The 20843-nt window shown below is 35.3% G+C and overlaps 1 protein-coding gene across 2 annotated transcripts in view; it reads left to right on the top strand.

Moving 5' to 3' along the window:
• The first annotated feature begins 479 nt into the window (after positions 1–479).
• Positions 480–20843, top strand: part of LOC137250598 (alanine--glyoxylate aminotransferase 2-like) — a 54829-nt gene continuing 34465 nt past the window's right edge. The window contains exons 1-2 of one of the 2 annotated variants that reach the window (XM_067783702.1): positions 481–897; positions 12218–12336. In XM_067783702.1, the coding sequence (XP_067639803.1) occupies positions 809–897; positions 12218–12336 (208 nt within the window). In that variant the 5' untranslated portion in view covers positions 481–808. Of the gene's footprint in view, positions 898–12217; positions 12337–20843 lie in introns of both variants that reach the window. The other variant, XM_067783704.1, reaches the window with a different exon arrangement.

The raw sequence follows: 20843 nt of genomic DNA, 5'->3' as shown, positions 1-20843 counted from the left end.
ATCTCACCTAAGAGCACTGACATCAAAAATGTAAAACAGCAGTCAACAACGCCATTAGGCATCATGCCCGTACTTTGAAGCTCGAATAAGGAAATACTAAAGTGGTGGGGTGTGATTCGATGGATATGGCGCGTAAATCAATGTGCAAGCAGAATGCCTTAACGACAGAATTAACAACAGTGCTATCTTCTAAACAAACGAATGCCCGTTCTGTACCTATGTAAGTACGTATGTACATATGTATGTTGCTAGTCATTACGTTTCATTGTACATTGTATATATCGCTCATAATAAACCGCGCTAACCGGGCCTGTCCGCATGGCTGTTTGTGTTTATGATTGCTTGGTTGCCTGTGTTTGCCTTAACGCTGGTCGCCTATCAATCGTTCTGCTCTCGAGCCGGGCCTGCCTACCTACCCATCTTTTGTCGACCGTGGAGCGAGTCACATATAAAAACGTTGGTCATACCCACTGTATTCGTCATTCACTGCCAACAATCAAACGTAAACAGCTGAGCTTCAGCGGCAAGAGCAGTAGTCGAAGACAAAGAATAAGAATAGGAGCATCATTCTAATACATACATATATCAGCCGGAATCATAAAGTACATACGAAAGCGTGTACGTAACCTTAACAGCGTAAAAGCTAAACGCGATTTAAGGAACGACAAGCATCAGTGCAACGACAATCAAATCAGTTGTTGACAAACTGCGCACGCGACGGGTTAGATCCACAAAATTTTTATCGTGTATAAAATAAAGTGATTTAATATTTTGTTGTGATTCTCGTAATTCTTGAAAGTTAAAAAAAATGGCTTTTACACGCGAGCAATTGGAGTCGACGATGAGTGAAAAACTGTCAAAATCGGACACCATCAAACTAAGAAACAAACATATTGGGTAAGGACAATTATTATTTTTTAATACATTGCTTCTTAAAGGATTCATATGAATAGGCTTTTCTAATAAAAGTGATTAGAGTAAAAAAAAGTGTTAAAAAAATTAAAATGCTGTAAAAATCTAAAATTTCACTAAAAAAACACGAAATGAGGCGTGGCATGATAAAAATATAGGAAGGTAAAACCATTCTCTCTTCTCGGCGGCCGTAATGGTTTTTGATTTGTACAAAAATTTTAAAAGCTCTCTCAAAACCTTTGCGGAAATGTCAAACCAAACGAGACAAACAGAAATTTTGGCGTATTCGACTTTTACAATGCCAGATAAAATATAAAAATAAAATCAATCGAAAAATTCATATGCATATGTTTAGTTCGGTTATATATGTACATATATGTATATATTTTGTTTAAATTTGGATGATTTAGCCACGCATTGCCATAATTAGCGCATACCAGCATCCACATTACTTCCATCATTAGAGATGTTGCAGGTCTTCGCAGCTGGACGATTCACCTAGTCCAGTTGGGCGATGTTAATGATGTTTGACGTTAAGTGAGAAAATCCAATTTTGTTTTGATAACATGCAGAGTCCCTCGCCTGGGTTAATACGCTAGTACACTCAAGAAACGTTTAATAAAATCCTCTAACGGAGGTCCAAGGAAACGAGCAGTTTCAATATGGTTTTCCCAAAAAAAGTTGCTATTACAAATTTTTGTTCCACATTACAGTCGAATAGATGATTTGTGCTATACACCAGGCTGGCGACATTTACAGAGATTGAAGTTGGGGAAGAGTAACGCGCATATCCTTCGGAAGTGACCACAGATCTCGTCATAGGCATTACGTAGATGCCGTCTTATTTACCTTGGAGGCGCAACTACATCAATCAATTGTCTTCTAGGATGCCTTGGTATTCAGACGTCTTAAAAAGACATTTCGTGGCCGTTATAAGTGGCAAATTTGGCAGCCTTGCAACTTTCTCCGGTGCGACGATCTGAGGATTTTGCATCTTTGTGCATAGTAGGCAATATCGGATGCATTTGTATTGAAGCAGATACTATATTCGAACGTCACACCAAAAAGTTGTAGGGGTCTGGGTTGCTCTTAGCCGTTATGGTGTTCGTGGCTTCTAATAAAAATTTTTAAAATAAAGAAAAATAGAGTTCCTAGCAGTTTGAGTAAAAGCAAAAATGTTTCATAAAAGTAATAGTTTTATCCTTGAAGAAAAAATTAACATACATAATTGTCTACGAAAGACAAATCACGCAAAATTTGGAAATCGTAGGCGGAATACATCACAATGAAATATCCTTAAAAAGATTATGGACGAAATATATTGAATAGGTGACTTTATCCTCTCATTTTCGAAGTGGACGACCACGAGACCCCAATGTACGCGTTGATAGGAATATCGTCATAATGGCTCTTCTGAATACATTTAAAACTACTCCAGAAACTTCCGCGGAATTGAAGAATAATATAAACATGAAAACTAGAATAGCAACGGCACAGTGTACTCTGGAGAAAAAATAATTTGATGGCCCATGGCCAAAAAAAGAACCCACTTTCCACCACAAAAAAGCGATCCTGCACGCTAACTGGTATTACAAAAACATAAATTGAACAGGAAACGATTGGTTATGAATCAAATTTTCTTATGAGTGCAAAATAAGTTTTATTCAGGGACCCTCTAATTATTTTACCTCAAGTGACGGCGGACCAACAATGTTATAGTTTTCGTGTCTATACCATCCTTTAATGCCGCGAAAGTCTCTGGAGCAATTTTAAATGTATTCAAAGGGGCTATCCTGGCGATATTCTTATTAACACGTTCAGTGGCCTCTCGTGGTCGTCCACTTTAATAACGTGTGAATATATTCACCTATTCAATATATTTCGTCCAGAATCTTCTTAGGGATAATTCATTATAATAATGTTCTCCGCTGACGCTTTCCATATTTTACGTGATTTCTTCTTTTAGACAAATAGATTAATTTTTTCTTCAAGGAAAACCCTTTCCTTGGCTGTTGTTGGCATTGCTGCATACACACCCCCATCTTTACTTGTTGACTTTTTTCGTGGGTGTGAGCAGCAGTGAACAAATTTGGTTGAAAAAAAAGCAACAGATGAAAAAAAAGAACAACTCGTTCGTTCATCAGAAGAAGAACGGAAGAACCGAATCTCTGAAATGAACGAAAAAGCACAACTCTAAAGAAAAACAATATATGATAATAAAAATTTTTTTTAAACATCATTTGACTCTCATTGGTTTTGTAATATTTGTATCATAAGGCGTGGCACATAGGTAGATTTTAGACATTTAGGCGGCCATAATTGAATTTCTCAAAGTTGCCACAATTACAAAAAAATCACTCCACAGCTTAAGAATAGACAGGGGAACAATAATTCTACCCCTTCCCGTCCATCGCATATCAGGCGTTAGCTGTCAAGTAATCGGAATTTAGCTATTTCTGAAACGCGTGTTATGGTTTTTTTAACCTATGGAAATCGCATGTTTTAACGTGATTCTTTTAAGTTTTAAGACAATTGTATTGAGTAATTGTGATGGATTCTGATATTTCAGGTAAATACTAACATTATTAATGGTGTTTGTGATTTTTAAAAGTTATAAATTGATAAAGAACCTATTTTATTTAGGATGTTAAAAAATTTTTTTTTTTGTTTTTTTAATTTTTGGTGTTCAAAACCAGTTTTGTTATGTTTCCAAGTCCGTCCAAGTGAAAATTAGTTTTGAACATGGTACTTGGCACAATTAGCTTGCCAATTGCATTAAATTTAGCTGCAGATACTTGCAGATAGGGGTTAGATAGAGGGTTTGATACACCCTTGTTGCTGTACAACATGAAAGATAGTCTCACTGTGCAGGTATTTTTCAGTGTTACACAGTGTAATATCTATTTTTTTTAACATAACCGATTAATTACACAAATTATTATAATTTTTCATTTATTAAACAGTTTTAAGAAGATATAGGCAATCAAATATTTTTGGCCGCCTAAAACTTGAAAATCTACCTATGTGCGTGGTTTATATGATGTGCCTAGTACACCTAAAACAATACTTCGATAATACTGAAGAATGAATTTATCCTATGGCTTATAATATCGCAAACCTATGTAGATCAATAGGGAGCTAACTCAAAAATCTTAAATTTCGAAATTATGAGTACGTCCGAGCTTCCCAATTCAAAATTCAATATCTACCGAACTTTACTAATAATATTTTTACTAATACCTCAACTAATCATTGCAATTTTTGTAGTTGAACACTGCTTTTATCTAGGTGTGCAATATTAAACTCAATAGTTTCAATTACCCTCCCTATAGGAAAAATCTAGTTCAAAACTGCGGCGCTTCTTGTGCATTCGAAATCACTACTAATTCGCCTTCTATCTCTTTTTCATGTTTTCAACTGGAGAATTTAACACGGTGATGCCGTAGGCGGCGGATACTGTTCCCTCTGCAATACCTTTTCTGTAGTTCCGAACTAAATACAAATCTCCACTTTGGAACTAATTGGTTTATTGGCACTTTCTGTAGTTTTCAACATGGTAAAAAATCTTTAGTAGATATAGATCAAGTATTTCGAACTCCAAAAAGTTGTCCTCTGAATGAATATGTTTGCATGTTTATACGGAGTTGACCCAAATGTAATTCCCTTGCCTATATGCTATAGAGTTTACGCAATAGAAAGTATAGGAAAGGATGTTATACTTCAAGTCGAGGCTTCTGTTGTTGTTGTTGTCCTCAAAGCTTGTAGCTTTCGTTTTTGTAGATAACATATTTATCAAATATATGTTTAATATGAAATATAAAACGCTAGTTCGATAGTAACTAGCTTATTTGTATTAATAGTTATTGACCTCCCTAAAGGGCAATTGCTAGCTTTAACAGACATCGAAGCAAGCACCTTTGCCGGCGAATTCTTTGTTTCACATAATCGCTTACATATTTTTTTGCTAGGAATATCGTGCAGTGCTCACCTCCATACATACATACACAAACAATTACTTAAGTGCTTTTACGCTTTTACTTAATTGCATATTCATCGCAACCACTTGTGAGCTTTTGCTCACAACTGATTCATTGCCAAGGTTGTTGCTATGACAATTGCACTGTCAAGGTCTTTGGTGGGCGCCAAAAGGGCTACGCCAATGTGAGAAAACAAATACTTGTTGACACCGTTATGTATCCTTCTCAATGAGCATTTTGTACATGCCCAGCAGAAGAGTAGATGACATAATGTATGTATATAGTTCCAGTTTCACTGAAATAAGATGGTTACCAATTCCAAAGCAGACAATTGAATTGCATATATGTACTTAGGCGATTTTGCCCATTGAGCAGCAGTAGCGTCAGTTATCTAGTGCTTATACATATATGTATCTATATATTAATACGCTAACAAAATTTCCACACAATCAATTGACAGGCTGTTTCGCATACTTAGCATACGTAAAATCATATAAAAGTTATATGAATCGATTCGTATTGATCAGCCGCAGTGCATAGGCCTATTTTTGTTAACAAATATTACTCTATTTGTAATTGATATTAGAGAAAAATTGTAAGTTTACAAACGGCGATGGTTACTAGGACATGTTTCTGAATTTCACTTCGTCATCAGCTAGCTTTTCGGGAGCTGAGCGTTGAACTCGAATCTCCAACATTCATATCAGTGCAAAGGCAGATGCCTTTTAGCTGCTAAGCCATATGAATGTCCCGTTGTTCGCTGTACAATTGGTCTCTAAGAGTTGCCTTTTTGTTTATATTCCTTTTGATCACCATGTAGGCACATACACTCTGTATGTAGTTTATTCCTAATAGTGTGGATATGATTTCTAGGCGCGCGTTTTGTTTATATTCCTTTTGATCACCATGTAGGCACATACACTCTGTATGTAGTTTATTTCTAATGGTGTGGATATGATTTTTAGGCGCGCTTTTGAAAGCTTAGTAACATTTGTTCGGATTTTTACAGTATTTGTTTTTTTTTTTTTTTTTTTTTTTAATACTTCCGCTTCTACTATTATATCAATATGATCATATGTATTTAGTTAGCGAGCTTTGCTCATATTGCTTTATACAATGGTTTTTGTAATTGATATTAGAGAAAAATTGTAAGTTTACAAACGGCGATGGTTACTAGGACATGTTTCTGAATTTCACTTCGTCATCAGCTAGCTTTTCGGGAACTGAGCATTGAACTCGAATATCCAACATTCATATCAGTGCAAAGGTAGATGCCTTTAGCTGCTGAGCCATATGAATGTCCCGTTGTTCGCTGTACAATTGGTCTCTAAGAGTTGCCTTTTTGTTTATATTCCTTTTGATCACCATGTAGGCACATACACTCTGTATGTAGTTTATTCCTAATGGTGTGGATATGATTTCTAGGCGCGCTTTTTGAAAGCTTAGTAACATTTGTTCGGATTTTTACAGTATTTGTTATTTTTTTTTTTTTAATGCTTCCGCTGTTACTATTATATCAATATGATAATATGTATTTAATTAGCGAGCTTTGCTCATATTGCTTTATACAATGGTTTTTGTAATTAATATTAGAGAAAAATTGTAAGTTTACAAACGGCGGTGGTTACTAGGACATGTTTCTGAATTTCACTTCGTCATCAGCTAGCTTTTCGGGAGCTGAGCATTGAACTCGAATCTCCAACATTCATATCAGTGCAAAGGTAGATGCCTTTAGCTGCTGAGCCATATGAATGTCCCGTTGTTCGCTGTACAACCAAAAAAAAAAAAAAAAAAGAAAAAATTTTGTAAAACTCCGAACAAATGTTACTAAGCTTTCAAAAAGCGCGCCTAAAAATCATATCCACACCATTAGGAAAAAACTACATACAGAGTGTATGTGCCTACATGGTGATCAAAAGGAATATAAACAAAAAGGCAACTCTTAGAGACCAATTGTACAGCGAACAACGGGACATTCATATGGCTCAGCAGCTAAAGGCATCTACCTTTGCACTGATATGAATGTTGGATATTCGAGTTCAATGCTCAGCTCCCGAAAAGCTAGCTGATGACGAAGTGAAATTCAGAAACATGTCCTAGTAACCATCGCCGTTTGTAAACTTACAATTTTTCTCTAATATCAATTACAAAAACCATTGTATAAAGCAATATGAGCAAAGCTCGCTAATTAAATACATTACTCTATTTGTTTATAATAATAGAAAAAGTTTTTTGTAAATTCGAATATCTGTGCAACTATCGAAATTGCCATCTGTAGGGCGCATTATGTCCACAAACCCCCCTGAGTACAAAGCTCCAAATGCGGCATTGTCGCGTTGCTCAAATGTTTCATCTCTACATAACTATATATTCGTACCCGCCAAACGGTGAGAGAACTAATGCTTCACTCATTTCAGTTCAAATAAAATATTGTTTCCCATTGTTGCCAATTACCTATATTGGTCTGTACCAAAATCCTTAAAAAATTGTTCTTAAATAATTGTTAGCGCACAAAAAAACTTTAAAAAGAAGTAATAACTTAACCGGCCTATTTTTTTGAACAAATTTTACTTACACGTAAAAGCATAGGTCTTTATTTAACAGATTCTTTGTTTTTCATTTTAGTTGCTTTAAAAAAAATGAAATCAGAAATAATGAGTCAACTTTTGCTCAAACTCACTAAATTTATTTATTTATAAAAATTAATTGCAAATTTGACCCAAATGTTTTTTGCATTTCCAGATTTTATGCTCATTTTAGATATAGCACGTCTTATAGTGAACAAAAAATAAATAAATTTGCTACAAAGATATAACGCAAAATTTGTATATTGTCTTTTATGCTAATTTATTTTGATATTTCTTATTTTATTTTATTATATTATCTTTTATTTCAACTACGTTTATTATTATTTAAATGCAACTTGATTGAATCGGAAAATTTCACGTTGTATATTAAACGAAAAAAAAAACGTCCTTTGATTTTAGGTGAAAACGGCAACCGGAATCATGGCGGCCGTATTGCATAGGAAGTATATTATCCACTGTATATATTATTAGGCTAAGTTTGTTGGATTATATATCCATTAATCGGATGCTTAGATCACATAACCCTAATTTGTTTATGTCGCTTAAAGTTATGAAATCAATTTTATTTTAGTAAATATGTTTGCGTGAATAATTTCAATGTTTTTGTTTGTTTTTCTTTTATTTCTAATTTATTCTGCTTTATTATATCTTAGTATTATATTGTTCACAGACGATATTTTATGGTAGATGTATGACCATGAAATGGAGTGTTTACAAATTAATACAAATTAATTACGTACATATATCTCAATGGGTATCCCAACATTAAATATCCAAACATTACAATCTTCATATTTCCACAATGATCACATTAAAACCCGGAAAAAGTCTAAGTGCACTTATTGCGTTTTTATATGGAACTGTTTGTTCACTTCACTTAATTTTTTTGCTATTTAAGTACTTTATTTTTTTTTCTTTAATTAAACATTTCTTTAGTAAACTCTGCCTTCTTTCTCACTACATAATTTTTTTATATTTTTATTTTATTTTTTATGAAGGTATCCTCTATTCTATTAGAAATTTTTGTTTTGTGTCACACTTACATATTAGATATGTATTTATATAAAATTAAACGGGTGACGTGAAATAGGTTAAATTGCTTTAACAAATTTCTTCGTTTTTAACCAAAAGTTCATTTTTTTTGAATTATGACACTATTGAAATATGGGTGATATAGGCCTACTGGGGCACCGAGCTCCCAAAACTAACTTCGGTAGCGCGCCAACGGGGACCTTCCGGGTGGTGTGGAAAACCCAATTTTTCAATTCAATTTCAAGTAATTTCATCATAATTCTATGTCAATTTTATTTGATTTTACATAATTTTTATATTTTTGTTTAACCAAAAAGGCTCAAAAATAATTTGTTTGGGTATGCGTGGTGGAACTTTTTTTCCTGAGCCCAAATCCTATCGAAAAATCCATGGCGCGAAATAGGTTAATAAATCGACCCAGTCTAATATACATACATACATATGTAGTTATAATTAAAATTTTTTTTACTGGAAAGTTTGAAATGTTCAAAAAAATTCGTTGAATTTTCCAAACAGCTTTAAGCGTCCATTGAACTGTGTTGGTATGAATCAAGAAACCTTTGTGTAAAAACTTAAAATTTCAAATAAAATTGACCGTTAATTTCATTTTTGCTTATCTTTGCTTTTGAATCATTGAAGTGATAAAGACACTCCCTATAGATGAATAACTTTTAGAAACAGGCTGGCCATTCGTCCGGAATTTCTATTTATTGTTTACATGAAGTAAAATGAAGAAAACAGAAAAAAATAAACAAACCAAAAAAAAAAATTCTAAAATTTTTGTAAAGAATTTTCTGGACGAACACTTTTAAGCTTAATTAAAAATTCATCTACCGATTTTTTGTATAATAAGTACAGTAATTTGGTATAATATTATTATTTCCTTTTGTTGCATTAGGTTAGGACACGCCCTGTGCGTGGGAATTTTCCACACTTCCAATCGGAGACATTTCTGTCCATTGCCAGTGACAGGTGGCGCTACATTCGTCCAACCAGACTACTTCCTAGTGGTCCTCAACGAACCACTTGCTTTCTCTGATCAACCAAAGTAGGAACGAAGGACCCATTGCCCGACCTCTGCTAGACGACCGACTACCATAAATCTGAGTCTCTTGTTTACAGTACTGGACATCGACAGGGAAATTGATGAATCGACTACTGAGGTAGCTGCACCTGCATTGAAAAGGGGTGTTCAATAATCAACACCTTAACAAAAAAATGTAAACAAGGTGTTCAGTTTATGAGCTTTGGAATCGTAAATCGATCGTACGCTGTTGATAGCTAAATAGTGATCGTGTTTTAAAATAAAATAATTAAAAAAGAATGTTTAAGTTAAACGGTGTTATTCAAAACAATACTTACATTAAGTAATAATAATACTAAAAGCTAGAAAATAATTACGAAGGTCCTAGGTACTAGTCATCACACTCCTCATCAATCTAGTGCGTTGATCAGACAATTAGATAAAAGCGTTGGGCGCGTCAAATTTTTTTTGATAGTCATAAGTAAGACCAACTGAACCTTAATCAGGTTATGCTGCGCCTCACATTTTTAGAAATTTCACGCACCCGACGTTTTATTAAATTGTCTGATCAACGCCCTTGATTGATGACGAGTGTGATGACTAGTACCTAGGACCTTCGTAATTATTTTCTAGCTTTTAGTATTATTATTACTTAATGTAGATATTGTTTTCAATAAAACCGTTTAACTTAAAAATTCTTCTTTATTATTCTATTTTCAAGTTTTTAGTCTTAATTACCTATTATTTCTTATTCTATTTAGTTCATTTAGTGACTCATTATTACAAGGACAATTTGTTCCAATCTAAGTCCTCGAACTCCAAAGTATTTTGATGTCACTTCTACCGGACTATATGTAATATTTGTTCCAAATATGAGCCAAATCGGACCACAAGTACGATTTTTTTAAGATCTTTATCCTTGCGCCATCTGGCGGCGATTTTTTTCTATTGTCGCTTTCTATTCATGTATGTGTTCAAAATATGAGCCAAATCGGACCACAAATACGGTTTTTTTGAATATCTCGATCCATGCGCCAACTATCGGAGTTTTTTTGTTATTAATGCATTGTAATCGGGATCTGAACTATATTCCAAGTTTGAAGGTTGTAGCTTATCGGAAAGTTATTTAAATTTTAATTACAAAATTCGTGCCGGCCGGCCTGTCAAGTCAAGCTAAATAAAACCGTTTAAAAAGAAAGTAGAAACCGAACAGAACATACTATGTCTATTGCGTATCCAAAATGATGCCTTCTTTTAACTGTCTTTTATGGAACGAGTTGTAAAGTAAGAAACTGGACCAAAACTGTCACCGCCAAAGATATCCCCGTGTAAAACTGAAAAGTTAAAAGCTTTAGTTTGTATTGTCGTCAAATGATCTAGATGGAAGCTAGTTCTGTGTAGTTTAATTTGCTTTACAGAAATTACTACGAGTTGTCCAGGTAGCTCAATTTGTATTTAATCTAAGAGCTTTATTTGAAATTTAGGCCCCTGAAAAGATTTAACGTAAAATGTGAATGAAATAAAACAAGTAAGGTACTAAGTTAGTGTGTAACCGAACATTACATACTCAGCTGAGAGCGTCATTGGAACACGAGGAATGTCACATTGAATACGGTGTAGGTTCAAATATGAGATTTAATAGTATTATTACTATTATTATTTTTTATTTACCTGGTGAATATTAATTTTTTTGATTGTTTTTATTCGTCCGGGATAATCCATCAAATCCATCAATTATTGGCAGCAATAAGAAGAGCAAACAATAAAAAATATAATAATAATAAATAAAAATCTGAAAAAATAGTATCTAACGAATAATAATGCGGATGCTTCAGTACAATAAAAATAACTCATCGCAGACTGAATATTAACTTAATGTAGATGCTTAAGAACAGACTTTTCTTGAGAACACTATGTATAAAAAGGTGGTCCTTATAAAAAATAATGTATTTTTTCAAGTCTTACACCTTCAGGCGGTAACACCTTTGTAGGTCAAAAATGTCACATATCAAGCCTCGTCCGATTAGAAACGGTGTCTCCAAGAGCCCAAAGTTACGATTTCTTTATTGAGACACGAAAAATTAATATTAAGTTTTTTGGTCTACTATACTGCCGTCCATAGCAAGAAGGCAGTAAAATGTAAAAAGTAAAATCAGATAAAATTGAATTTTTGATGGGAAAATTCAAAATATTTCGTGTAAGCAACAAATTCAAAAACCTGTTTTTCCGTGAATGTAAGTTTTAAATTAGTATTTGGTTAGGTAATGAGTAAATAATTGATGGGCATTAATATTTCTAAAAAGCAGTAAGTGAACTTTACTGCCTTTTTGTTATGGACGGCGGTGAATTTGGCGATATCGCATATAAATTTTGGTTTCGAAAAGTAAAGAAAGTTCATATATTAATATATTGAGTTTTCATAAGATAATCTGAGTTTGGATCACTGTTCAACACGCCTTAACCGTTTCCGATGGGGACCAAAATTTATATGTGATATTTTTCACCTAGCAATTACCGTCTGAGGGGTTGAGCCTGGAAAAAATGGTTTATTTAAATTATATGGCCCACTCTTGAATACATTTTTTTTTTTTTGCATAAACAATTTTTTTATTCCTTTCATCGCATATGCATTTTTCACTAAATGGACTCACTGTTCGGAATAAAAACATTTTGGATATCAACAGCCAAGCATGTCAACTATTCTATCGTTCAGATCCCTTAAAAATTGTACGAGGTCAGGGACAGTATATGTTTGATGAGGGTGGAAACCGTTACTTGGACTGCATCAACAATGTGGCACATGGTAAGTTTTTACCGAATTAAAATAAATATTTAGATTTATAAATTTTAAATGACTACACTTTTTTCAAAAGTGCTTTAGGCAGTATACTTGAGAATGTACTTCAAATGTACTTCCGAAACCGTAATTATTTTGAGGTAAACAATTGTACTTCAGAAAGCGTGAGTTGTAATTATGACAACGTAATGCCTGGCTGTCACTATGCCAAATTTGACTACAAACTCGGTCATATCAATAAAAACTGCTGATCATACAACGTCAAATGCGTTTGACGTCCGTTTTGACTAAAAAGTGACCATTAAATTGGCGAGTTAGTGAAAACGGCAATTGCCTAAAGATATGGCAAATTTGGCATTAAAATTTCATTTGCTAACATGTTGGCAATTTATTTTCGTTTGCCAACTGGTGTCTCATCAAAAAATACTGCTACAGCCTGTGAAACAACCGGAAACATGTAAACGAGTTGTGAAATAAATAAACACGAAATTTCTGCATGGGTTTTGACCATAAACTGCTTTATCGGCTTTGAGTCAGCATAGAAACACCTGTTATCTCAACTGAACAGCGGGTCAGCTTAAGGCAGTTTTTGATGTCAGGAATTTTGACCTAATTAAAACCAACCACAAAATATGCTTCAAAATAGTAAGCGTTACCTTTACTAAGAACCTTAGGTCCCCCAAGTGTCTAACTAATTATTTGTTCCTCGGAAGAAGAATTGACTATTTTAGTAGATCTTCCAATTTTCGGAAGTAAATTTTTTATATATTGTAAAATGTAAGGCCTCTGAAGTTTGAATTGTTGTTTTGAATTATTTTTAATGCTTCTCAAGCAAACTTGCTTATCTTTACATACATATAATCAGGACTGTTCAAATTTTTTATATTGAAGTGCAAATCACAATACATATACATACATACATAATTATATATACACTGAAACTTTTTAAAATGAAAAAAAAAAAAATAAATTATTTGAAATGTTTAAAGAATTTTGATGGTCCCTTTAATGAATAAATTTAAAATTAAAATTTTTCTCAGTGCTGCAATATTTTGGAAAAATTTGTTGGTATCAATTTGTTATTTCAATTTGAATATCATACCGAAGTGCATTAGCTTCATAGGGACGTGCTTTTTCTTTGCACTATCATATGAAATTAAGGCACTTTCGTATGAATCAAATTTATGTATATCTGAGGGGATAAGGGAGTGCTATGCAGTTTTTTTATCTTCAAAGGGCAAAACAAAAACAAAAGGGCTATAAATGTATAAGGGATGAGTAGCTTTAATATCATATAATAAAATTCAAACAGGCCGATGTCTGTACATTGAAGATATTTCAGAAAACATGATAGGAGGGGTTCTCCTTGGACCCCTTGAAACCAAATCAGCAGTTTTTAAAATTTTTGTCTATATGCCACTGATTATAATTAAGTGCAATTTTCACTGTTGCATCATCCGAGGTCTAACTTAAACTTCAGGATACTTTTGGAATAAAACTATAAAAGAGGTCGCTATTTAGTACCGCGGAGGAAGATCCGATATTACTCAAATTTCTTATCCGCCAACAAAATCACTCGGTAATGCAGTGGCGTACAATTGAAGAACGAACAGGATTGTATTTTGATCACAAAAACTTAAGATCCTAGCCGTATCACATTTTTGTATTATTTCAATCTAGGTAAAGAAGAAATCTACAAACTTTCTTTAAAATGTCGTTCCGACATATTTATACCATAAGCAGGGCACAATTTCTAGATGTGCCTTGCCCACTGGTAACTAGGCTCGAAAATTTCTTTGTAGTTTGCAATGTTTAATATATGTAGGTATAAATGGTTAAAGGCAACCAAAAACAAGTAAGGATGGCTAAGTTCGGGTGTAACCGAACATTACATACTCAGTTGAGAGCTGTGGAGACAAAGTAAGGGAAATCACCATGTTGTAAAAGGAACCTAGGGTAACCCTGGAATTTGTTTGTATGACATGTGTATCAAATGGAAGGTATTAAAGAGTATTTTAAGAGGAAGTGGGCCACAGATCTATAGATGGACGCCATTTAGGGATATCGCCATAAAGGTGGACCAGGCCTGACGCGAGAATTTGTTTGTACGATATGGGTATCAAATGAAATGTGTTAATGAGTATTTTAAAAGGGCGTGGGTCTTAGTTCTATAGGTGGACGCCTTTTCGAGATATCGCCATAAAAGTGGATCAGGGGTGACTCTAGAATTTGTTTGTACTATATGGGTATCAAATGAAAGGTGCTAATGAGTATTTTAGAAGGGAGTGGGCCTTAGTTCTATAGGTGGACGCCTTTTCGGAATATCGTTATAAAAGTGGACCAGGGTTGAGTCTAGAATGCGTTTGTACAACATGGGTGTCAAACGAAAAGTGTAATAAGTGTTTTAAAAGGGAGTGGGCCTTTGTTCTATGGGTGGACGCCTTTTCGGGATATCGCCATAAACGTGGACCAGGGGTGACTCTAGAATGCGTTTGTACAATATGGGTATCAAATGAAAGGTGCTAATGAGTATTTTAAAAGGGTGTGGGCCTTAGTTCTATAGGTGGACGCCTTTTCGAGATATCGCCATAAAGGTGGACCAGGGTGACTCTAGAATTTGTTTGTACGATATGGGTATCAAATGAAAGGTGTTAATGAGTATTTTAAAAGGGAGTGGGCCTTGGTTCTATAGGTGGACGCCTTTTTGAGATATCTCCATAAAGCTAGACCAGGGTGACTCTAGAATTTGTTTGTACGATATGGGTATCAAATGAAAGGTGTTAATGAGTATTTTAAAAGGGAGTGGGCCTTGGTTCTATAGGTGGATGCCTTTTCGAGATATCGCCATAAAGGTGGGCCAGGGCTGACTCTAGAATTTGTTTGTACGATATGGGTATCAAATGAAAGGTGTTAATGAGTATTTTAAAAGGGCGCGGGCCTTAGTTCTATAGGTGGACGCCCTTTCGAGATATCGACATAAAGGTGGACCAGGGGTGACTCTAGAATTTGTTTATACGATATGGGTATCAAATGAAAGGTGTTAAAGAGTATTTTAAAAGGGAGTGGGCCTTAGTTCTATAGGTGGCCGCCTTTTCGAGATATCGCCATAAAGGTGGGCCAGGGGTGACTCTAGAAATTTTTTGTACGATATGGGTATCAAATGAAAGGTGTTAATGAGTATTTTAAAAAGGCGTGGGCCTTAGTTCTATAGGTGGACGCCTTTTCGAGATATCGACATAAAGGTGGACCAGGGGTGACTCTAGAATTTATTTGTACGATATGGGTATCAAATGAAAGGTGTTAATGAGTATTTTAAAAAGGCGTGGGCCTTAGTTCTATAGGTGGACGCCTTTTCGAGATATCGACATAAAGGTGGACCGGGGGTGACTCTAGAATTTATTTGTGCGATATGGGTATCAAATGAAAGGTGTTAATGAGTATTTTAAAAAGGAGTGGGCCTTAGTTCTATATGTGGACGCCTTTTCGAGATATCGCCATAAACGTGGACCAGGGGTGACTCTAGAATGTGTTTGTACGATATGGGTATCAAATTAAAGGTATTAATGAGGGTTTTAAAAGGGAGTGGCCCTTAGTTGTATATGTGAAGGCGTTTTCGAGATATCTACCAAAATGTGGACCAGGGTGATCCAGAACATCATCTGTCGGGTACCGCTAATTTATTTATATATGTAATACCACGTACAGTATTCCTTCCAAGATTCCAAGGGCTTTTGATTTCGCCCTGCAAAACTTTTTCATTTTCTTCTACTTAATATGATAGGTGTCACACCCATTTTACCAAGTTTTTTCTAAAGTTATATTTTGCGTCAATAGACCAACACAATTACCATGTTTCATCCCTTTTTTCGTATTTAGTATATAATTATGGCATTTTTTTCATTTTTCGTAATTTTCGATATCGAAAAAGTGGGCGTGGTCATAGTCGGATTTCGGCCATTTTTTACACCAATACAAAGTGAGATCAGATAAGTACCTGAACTGAGTTTAGTAAAGATATATCAATTTTTGCTCAAGTTATCGTGTTAACGGCAGAGCGGAAGGACAGACGGTCGAATATGTATAAAAACTGGGCGTGGCTTCAACCGATTTCGCCCTTTTTCACAGAATACAGTTATCGTCCTAGAAGCTAAGCCTCCACCAAATTTCACAAGGATTGGTTAATTTTTGTTCGACTTATGGGACTCAATCAGTCTATGTGAGGTCCTCATGGACCGGCCAGTTCAACCTATGGCATCAAAAGCATCCTAGACAAATTAAATGAAAAAGGGCGGAGCCACGCCCATTTTCAAATTTTCTTTTATTTTTGTATTTTGTTGCACCATATCATTACTGGAGTTGAATGTTGACATAATTTACTTATATGCTGTAAAGATATTAACTTTTCTTTTAAAATTGGAATTAAAAAAAATTTTTTTTTAAAAAGTGGGCGTGGTCGTTCTCCGATTTTGCTAATTTTTATTAGGCAGACATAAAGTAATAAGAGTAACGTTCCTGCCAAATTTCATCATGATATCTTCAACTACTGCCAAATTACAGCTTGCAAAACTTCTAAATTACCTTCATTTAAAAGTGGGCGGTGCCACGCCCGTTGTCCAAAATTTTACTAGTTTTCTATTCTGCATCATAAGCTCAACTCACCCACCAAGTTTCATCGCTTAATGCGTATTTGGTAATGAATTATCGCACTTTTTCGATTTTTCGAAATTTTCGATATCGAAAAAGTGGGCGTGGTTATTGTCCGATATCGTTCATTTTAAATAGCGATCTGAGATGAGTGCCCAGAAACCTACATACCAAATTTCATCAAGATACCTCAAAATTTACTCAAGTTATCGTGTTAACGGACAGACGGACGGACACGGCTCAATCGAATTTTTTTTCGATACTGATGATTTTGATATATGGAAGTCTATATCTATCTCGATTCCTTTATACCTGTACAACCAACCGTTATGCAATCAAAGTTAATATACTCTGTGAGCTCTGCTCAACTGAGTATAAATATAAGTAAAGGATTTTTTCTTTCAAAGTTCCACGCCCACAAAGTAGCGGGTGATAGCTAGTTGTGTAATACATTTTACATTATATTTATTATAGTTGGTATATCTGAAATGCTTGCGGACTGGCCATACTCTTGAACTGAGCTAGTAAGTAACACAATTTAACTTAAAGACGTCGATATGTTGTTGTTGTTGTAGCGGTAACAATCACCATAAAGGAACTAGTCCGACCATCTCGGGAACGATTTGGTATGACTACATGAAACCTTGTATGCCATTACGCCCTCCCACCCCTAGATCCATCAGGAGTTCGGGGTCGCCAAAGCCTCGGCTGTTAATGAAACAGAATTCGCCACTAGTAGGTGCGGTTGACAATTGGGTTAGAGAAGCTATATATTGCGCTGGTAACCCCTTGAGAGGGGTTGCGCTACACAACCTCTTGAATCAATTTGGTATTTTAGTCGCCTCTTACGACAGGCATATGTACCTACCGTGATTATATTCTAAGCCCCTTAACCCGCTGGGGTACGTCATGATATCAATCTCTAGAGCTATTTAGGGTTTTAACAAAAGCAATTGTTCTTCTTAACAACTGAAAATATTAGTAAAGTCTGCAATCTTAAGAAAAAAAAAAAAAATAAATGTAAGGCGCGATAACCTCCGAAGAGATCTAAGGCCGAACTTCTCTTCCAATTTGCGTCGTCCTCCTCTTAATTTTCCCTACAAATTGGCCGGAGGGGACCTACATGTTTTATGCCGACTCCGAACGGCATCTGCAAGGCAGATGAGTTTTCACTGAGAGCTTTTCATGGCAGAAATACACCCGGAGCGCTCTTAAGAAACAACAATACCTTTATACACATTGCTTGTTGTTTTAGTGGCCAGCCTACACAATATTTCACTGTACATTTCGTTATGTTAACTGTAATGCATATACATATGTCACAATTTAAATTTGGGTATTTTCCGCTAAAGTCAGCAGGTATTAATCGAGATCGCGGACTACACAGCTGTAGATCAATATTTATTTTCACAGTTGCAGGCACACACGTGCATTCATACATACATATGTACATACGGACATGTGACATTAGAGTGGTTACAAGATATATGGTGAATTTTAATTTTTGTTCTATCTTTCGGGGCACCCTCCCAAAATATGCAAATAGATCAGAAAATGATTATTGCAAGGTTTCAGGCCAATCCGATAATGTTAACACGTGCCAGTAAAAGCGAAACCATTTATGCCAGGAACTTCACTCGTATATCATTCGATAGGGAATTTTATTTGAATTAATTTTGATCTTAATAATATTTTTATAAAACGGTTATTTTTAGCAGTATTTGGCATTTATCCGATCAGGGTGGCCGCATTAAGATTAAGATGATCGGAAAAATGCCAAATACTGCTAAAAATAACCGTTTTATAATAATATTAAAAATTAATACAAATAAAATTACCTATCGAATGATGTACGAGTGAAGTTCCTGGCATAAATGGTCTCGCTTTTATTGACGAAACACTAAAATTTTTTCTGAAACATCGCCGTTTTTCCTAACTTTAACCTCAATGAGGCACGTGTTAACATTATCGGATTGGCCTGAAACTTTGCAATAATCATTTTCTGATCTATTTGCATATTTTGGGAGGGTGCCCCGAAAGATAGAACAAAAATTAAAATTCACCATATACCTTGTAACCACCCTAATGTAACATGGTATAATGAGTACTGTTATCTTGAGTTCTTCGATGGTCTGTTTCGATCGGACAGTGTTGTCTTTTGCTTTTCAAACATTATTTTTAATCTTTTGTTAAATATTTCATGTTCATACGGAGTATTAAATGCGACTTTTTGTTGCTTTTTAGGATATGACGCACACAGCATTCACATGTATCACATATGCAATGATAGGCAGATTCCATTACAAATAAACAAAGGTCAAAAACCGCAATGATTGTGCGAAAAAAACAAAAGCAATACGACATAGGCGGGAAAAAAGCATTGGAAAGGGAATTTTTGTTATATGTAGTTATTTTTATCCTTGCAATGTAGGAACGATTATATGTACATATGTGTAAAAGAAAATATTTGAACACTTTTGAGAGGCACATTCCACAAATAACTTTTGCTTAACTATCTTATATTACAGCAAGTCCTAGTATTTTTCATATGCATTTAAAGGTTGAGCGGTCTCAGATGCCTTATAAAAAGATAACCTATTTTTTTTTGTTTGTTGCCGTAACCGCAAAACACTCCTATCCCTTATATAATCATTCCTTTTCATCCACCCAGCAGCGAAGTTCACGGAATGGTTCAATAGGAGCCCCTGAGCGGTGCGTGCACAGTACTAAAAAGTCTCTCAGTAGAGCATAGGTTAAGTCAAGTTAAACGGCACGTCCGTGAGGAACGCAAATAGACTGAATGGGGCCATAGTGTTACCAAAGCTCTATGACCAAACTGAAAACCCCTATTGTACAAGGTCATTGTTATAAAATAACTCTATTCTCTTTCAAGGACTTGTGCTACTTATTACCCCTAGATCTGATATCTGTGTCACTGCTACTAGGCTGTCAATATAAAAATTGACGCGGCTGCAGTTCAATCTTTTTTCCTCCAGTGTTTCTATTTGATTTGGCTACTACTTACGCTTGAAAAATACCCCATTTGAGCGCCCTTACGATAACCTTCCAGGTCTCTTGTGGCTCTAAGAGCCCCACCGAAACGCAGGGAGGGAATCAGATAGTTTGCTGGTCCAATATTTCATGGCGCTATCTAGTAGGTCCCATGTGGTCACATTAAATCGTTTCAGAGAAGGTCGGACTTGTACTTTAATGGTGCTTGTTACCGGAACGTATCGGATCTATATCCGGCAAAGGACCACCCACCACGATAACACTATCTAAAATCTTCAGGAAGTGTCTTTATCGCGACAACAACAACAACAACAGGCGATGTACATCAATTCTATTTTCGTGGGTTTTTCCCAGATTTAGGATGGGGAAAATCTGATCGATGATATATTTACCAAGTCTGAACCGCACTGATAAGCTAACTCATGGCGTGCTTTAATCTTTTGCACAATACGCTTGACAGGACCTTATTTATTTATTTATTTATGCGACTTAAAAGGGTGATTCCGCGATAGTTGGGTATGGTCCCCCTTCTTGTGGACTGGGCAAAGAACACTTATATTCCAATCGTCAGGCTTGCACTCGTCCGACCATACTTTGCAAATAATCTGGTGCATGCGTCTTACCAGTTCCTCACCCCCATATTTGAATAGCTTCGCAGGCAATCCATCAGCGCCCGCCGTTTGTTTGTGGGTTTTTAATCTGGTTGTTATTATTCTTACTTCGTCTTAATCGGGTGGGGGACAATAGTTCCATCCATAAATAGATATTACACAGAAACTAATCCGATTGTGCAGATAAAATTCATTTCTCTCTCATATTAATAGCCGAGGCCATAAACATTCAAAAATTACCCTTGG

This window comes from Eurosta solidaginis, chromosome 4 (genome assembly GCF_040869045.1).
Source record: "Eurosta solidaginis isolate ZX-2024a chromosome 4, ASM4086904v1, whole genome shotgun sequence".
Taxonomy (NCBI): domain Eukaryota; kingdom Metazoa; phylum Arthropoda; class Insecta; order Diptera; family Tephritidae; genus Eurosta; species Eurosta solidaginis.
This window is presented reverse-complemented; position numbering and strand designations above follow the sequence as displayed.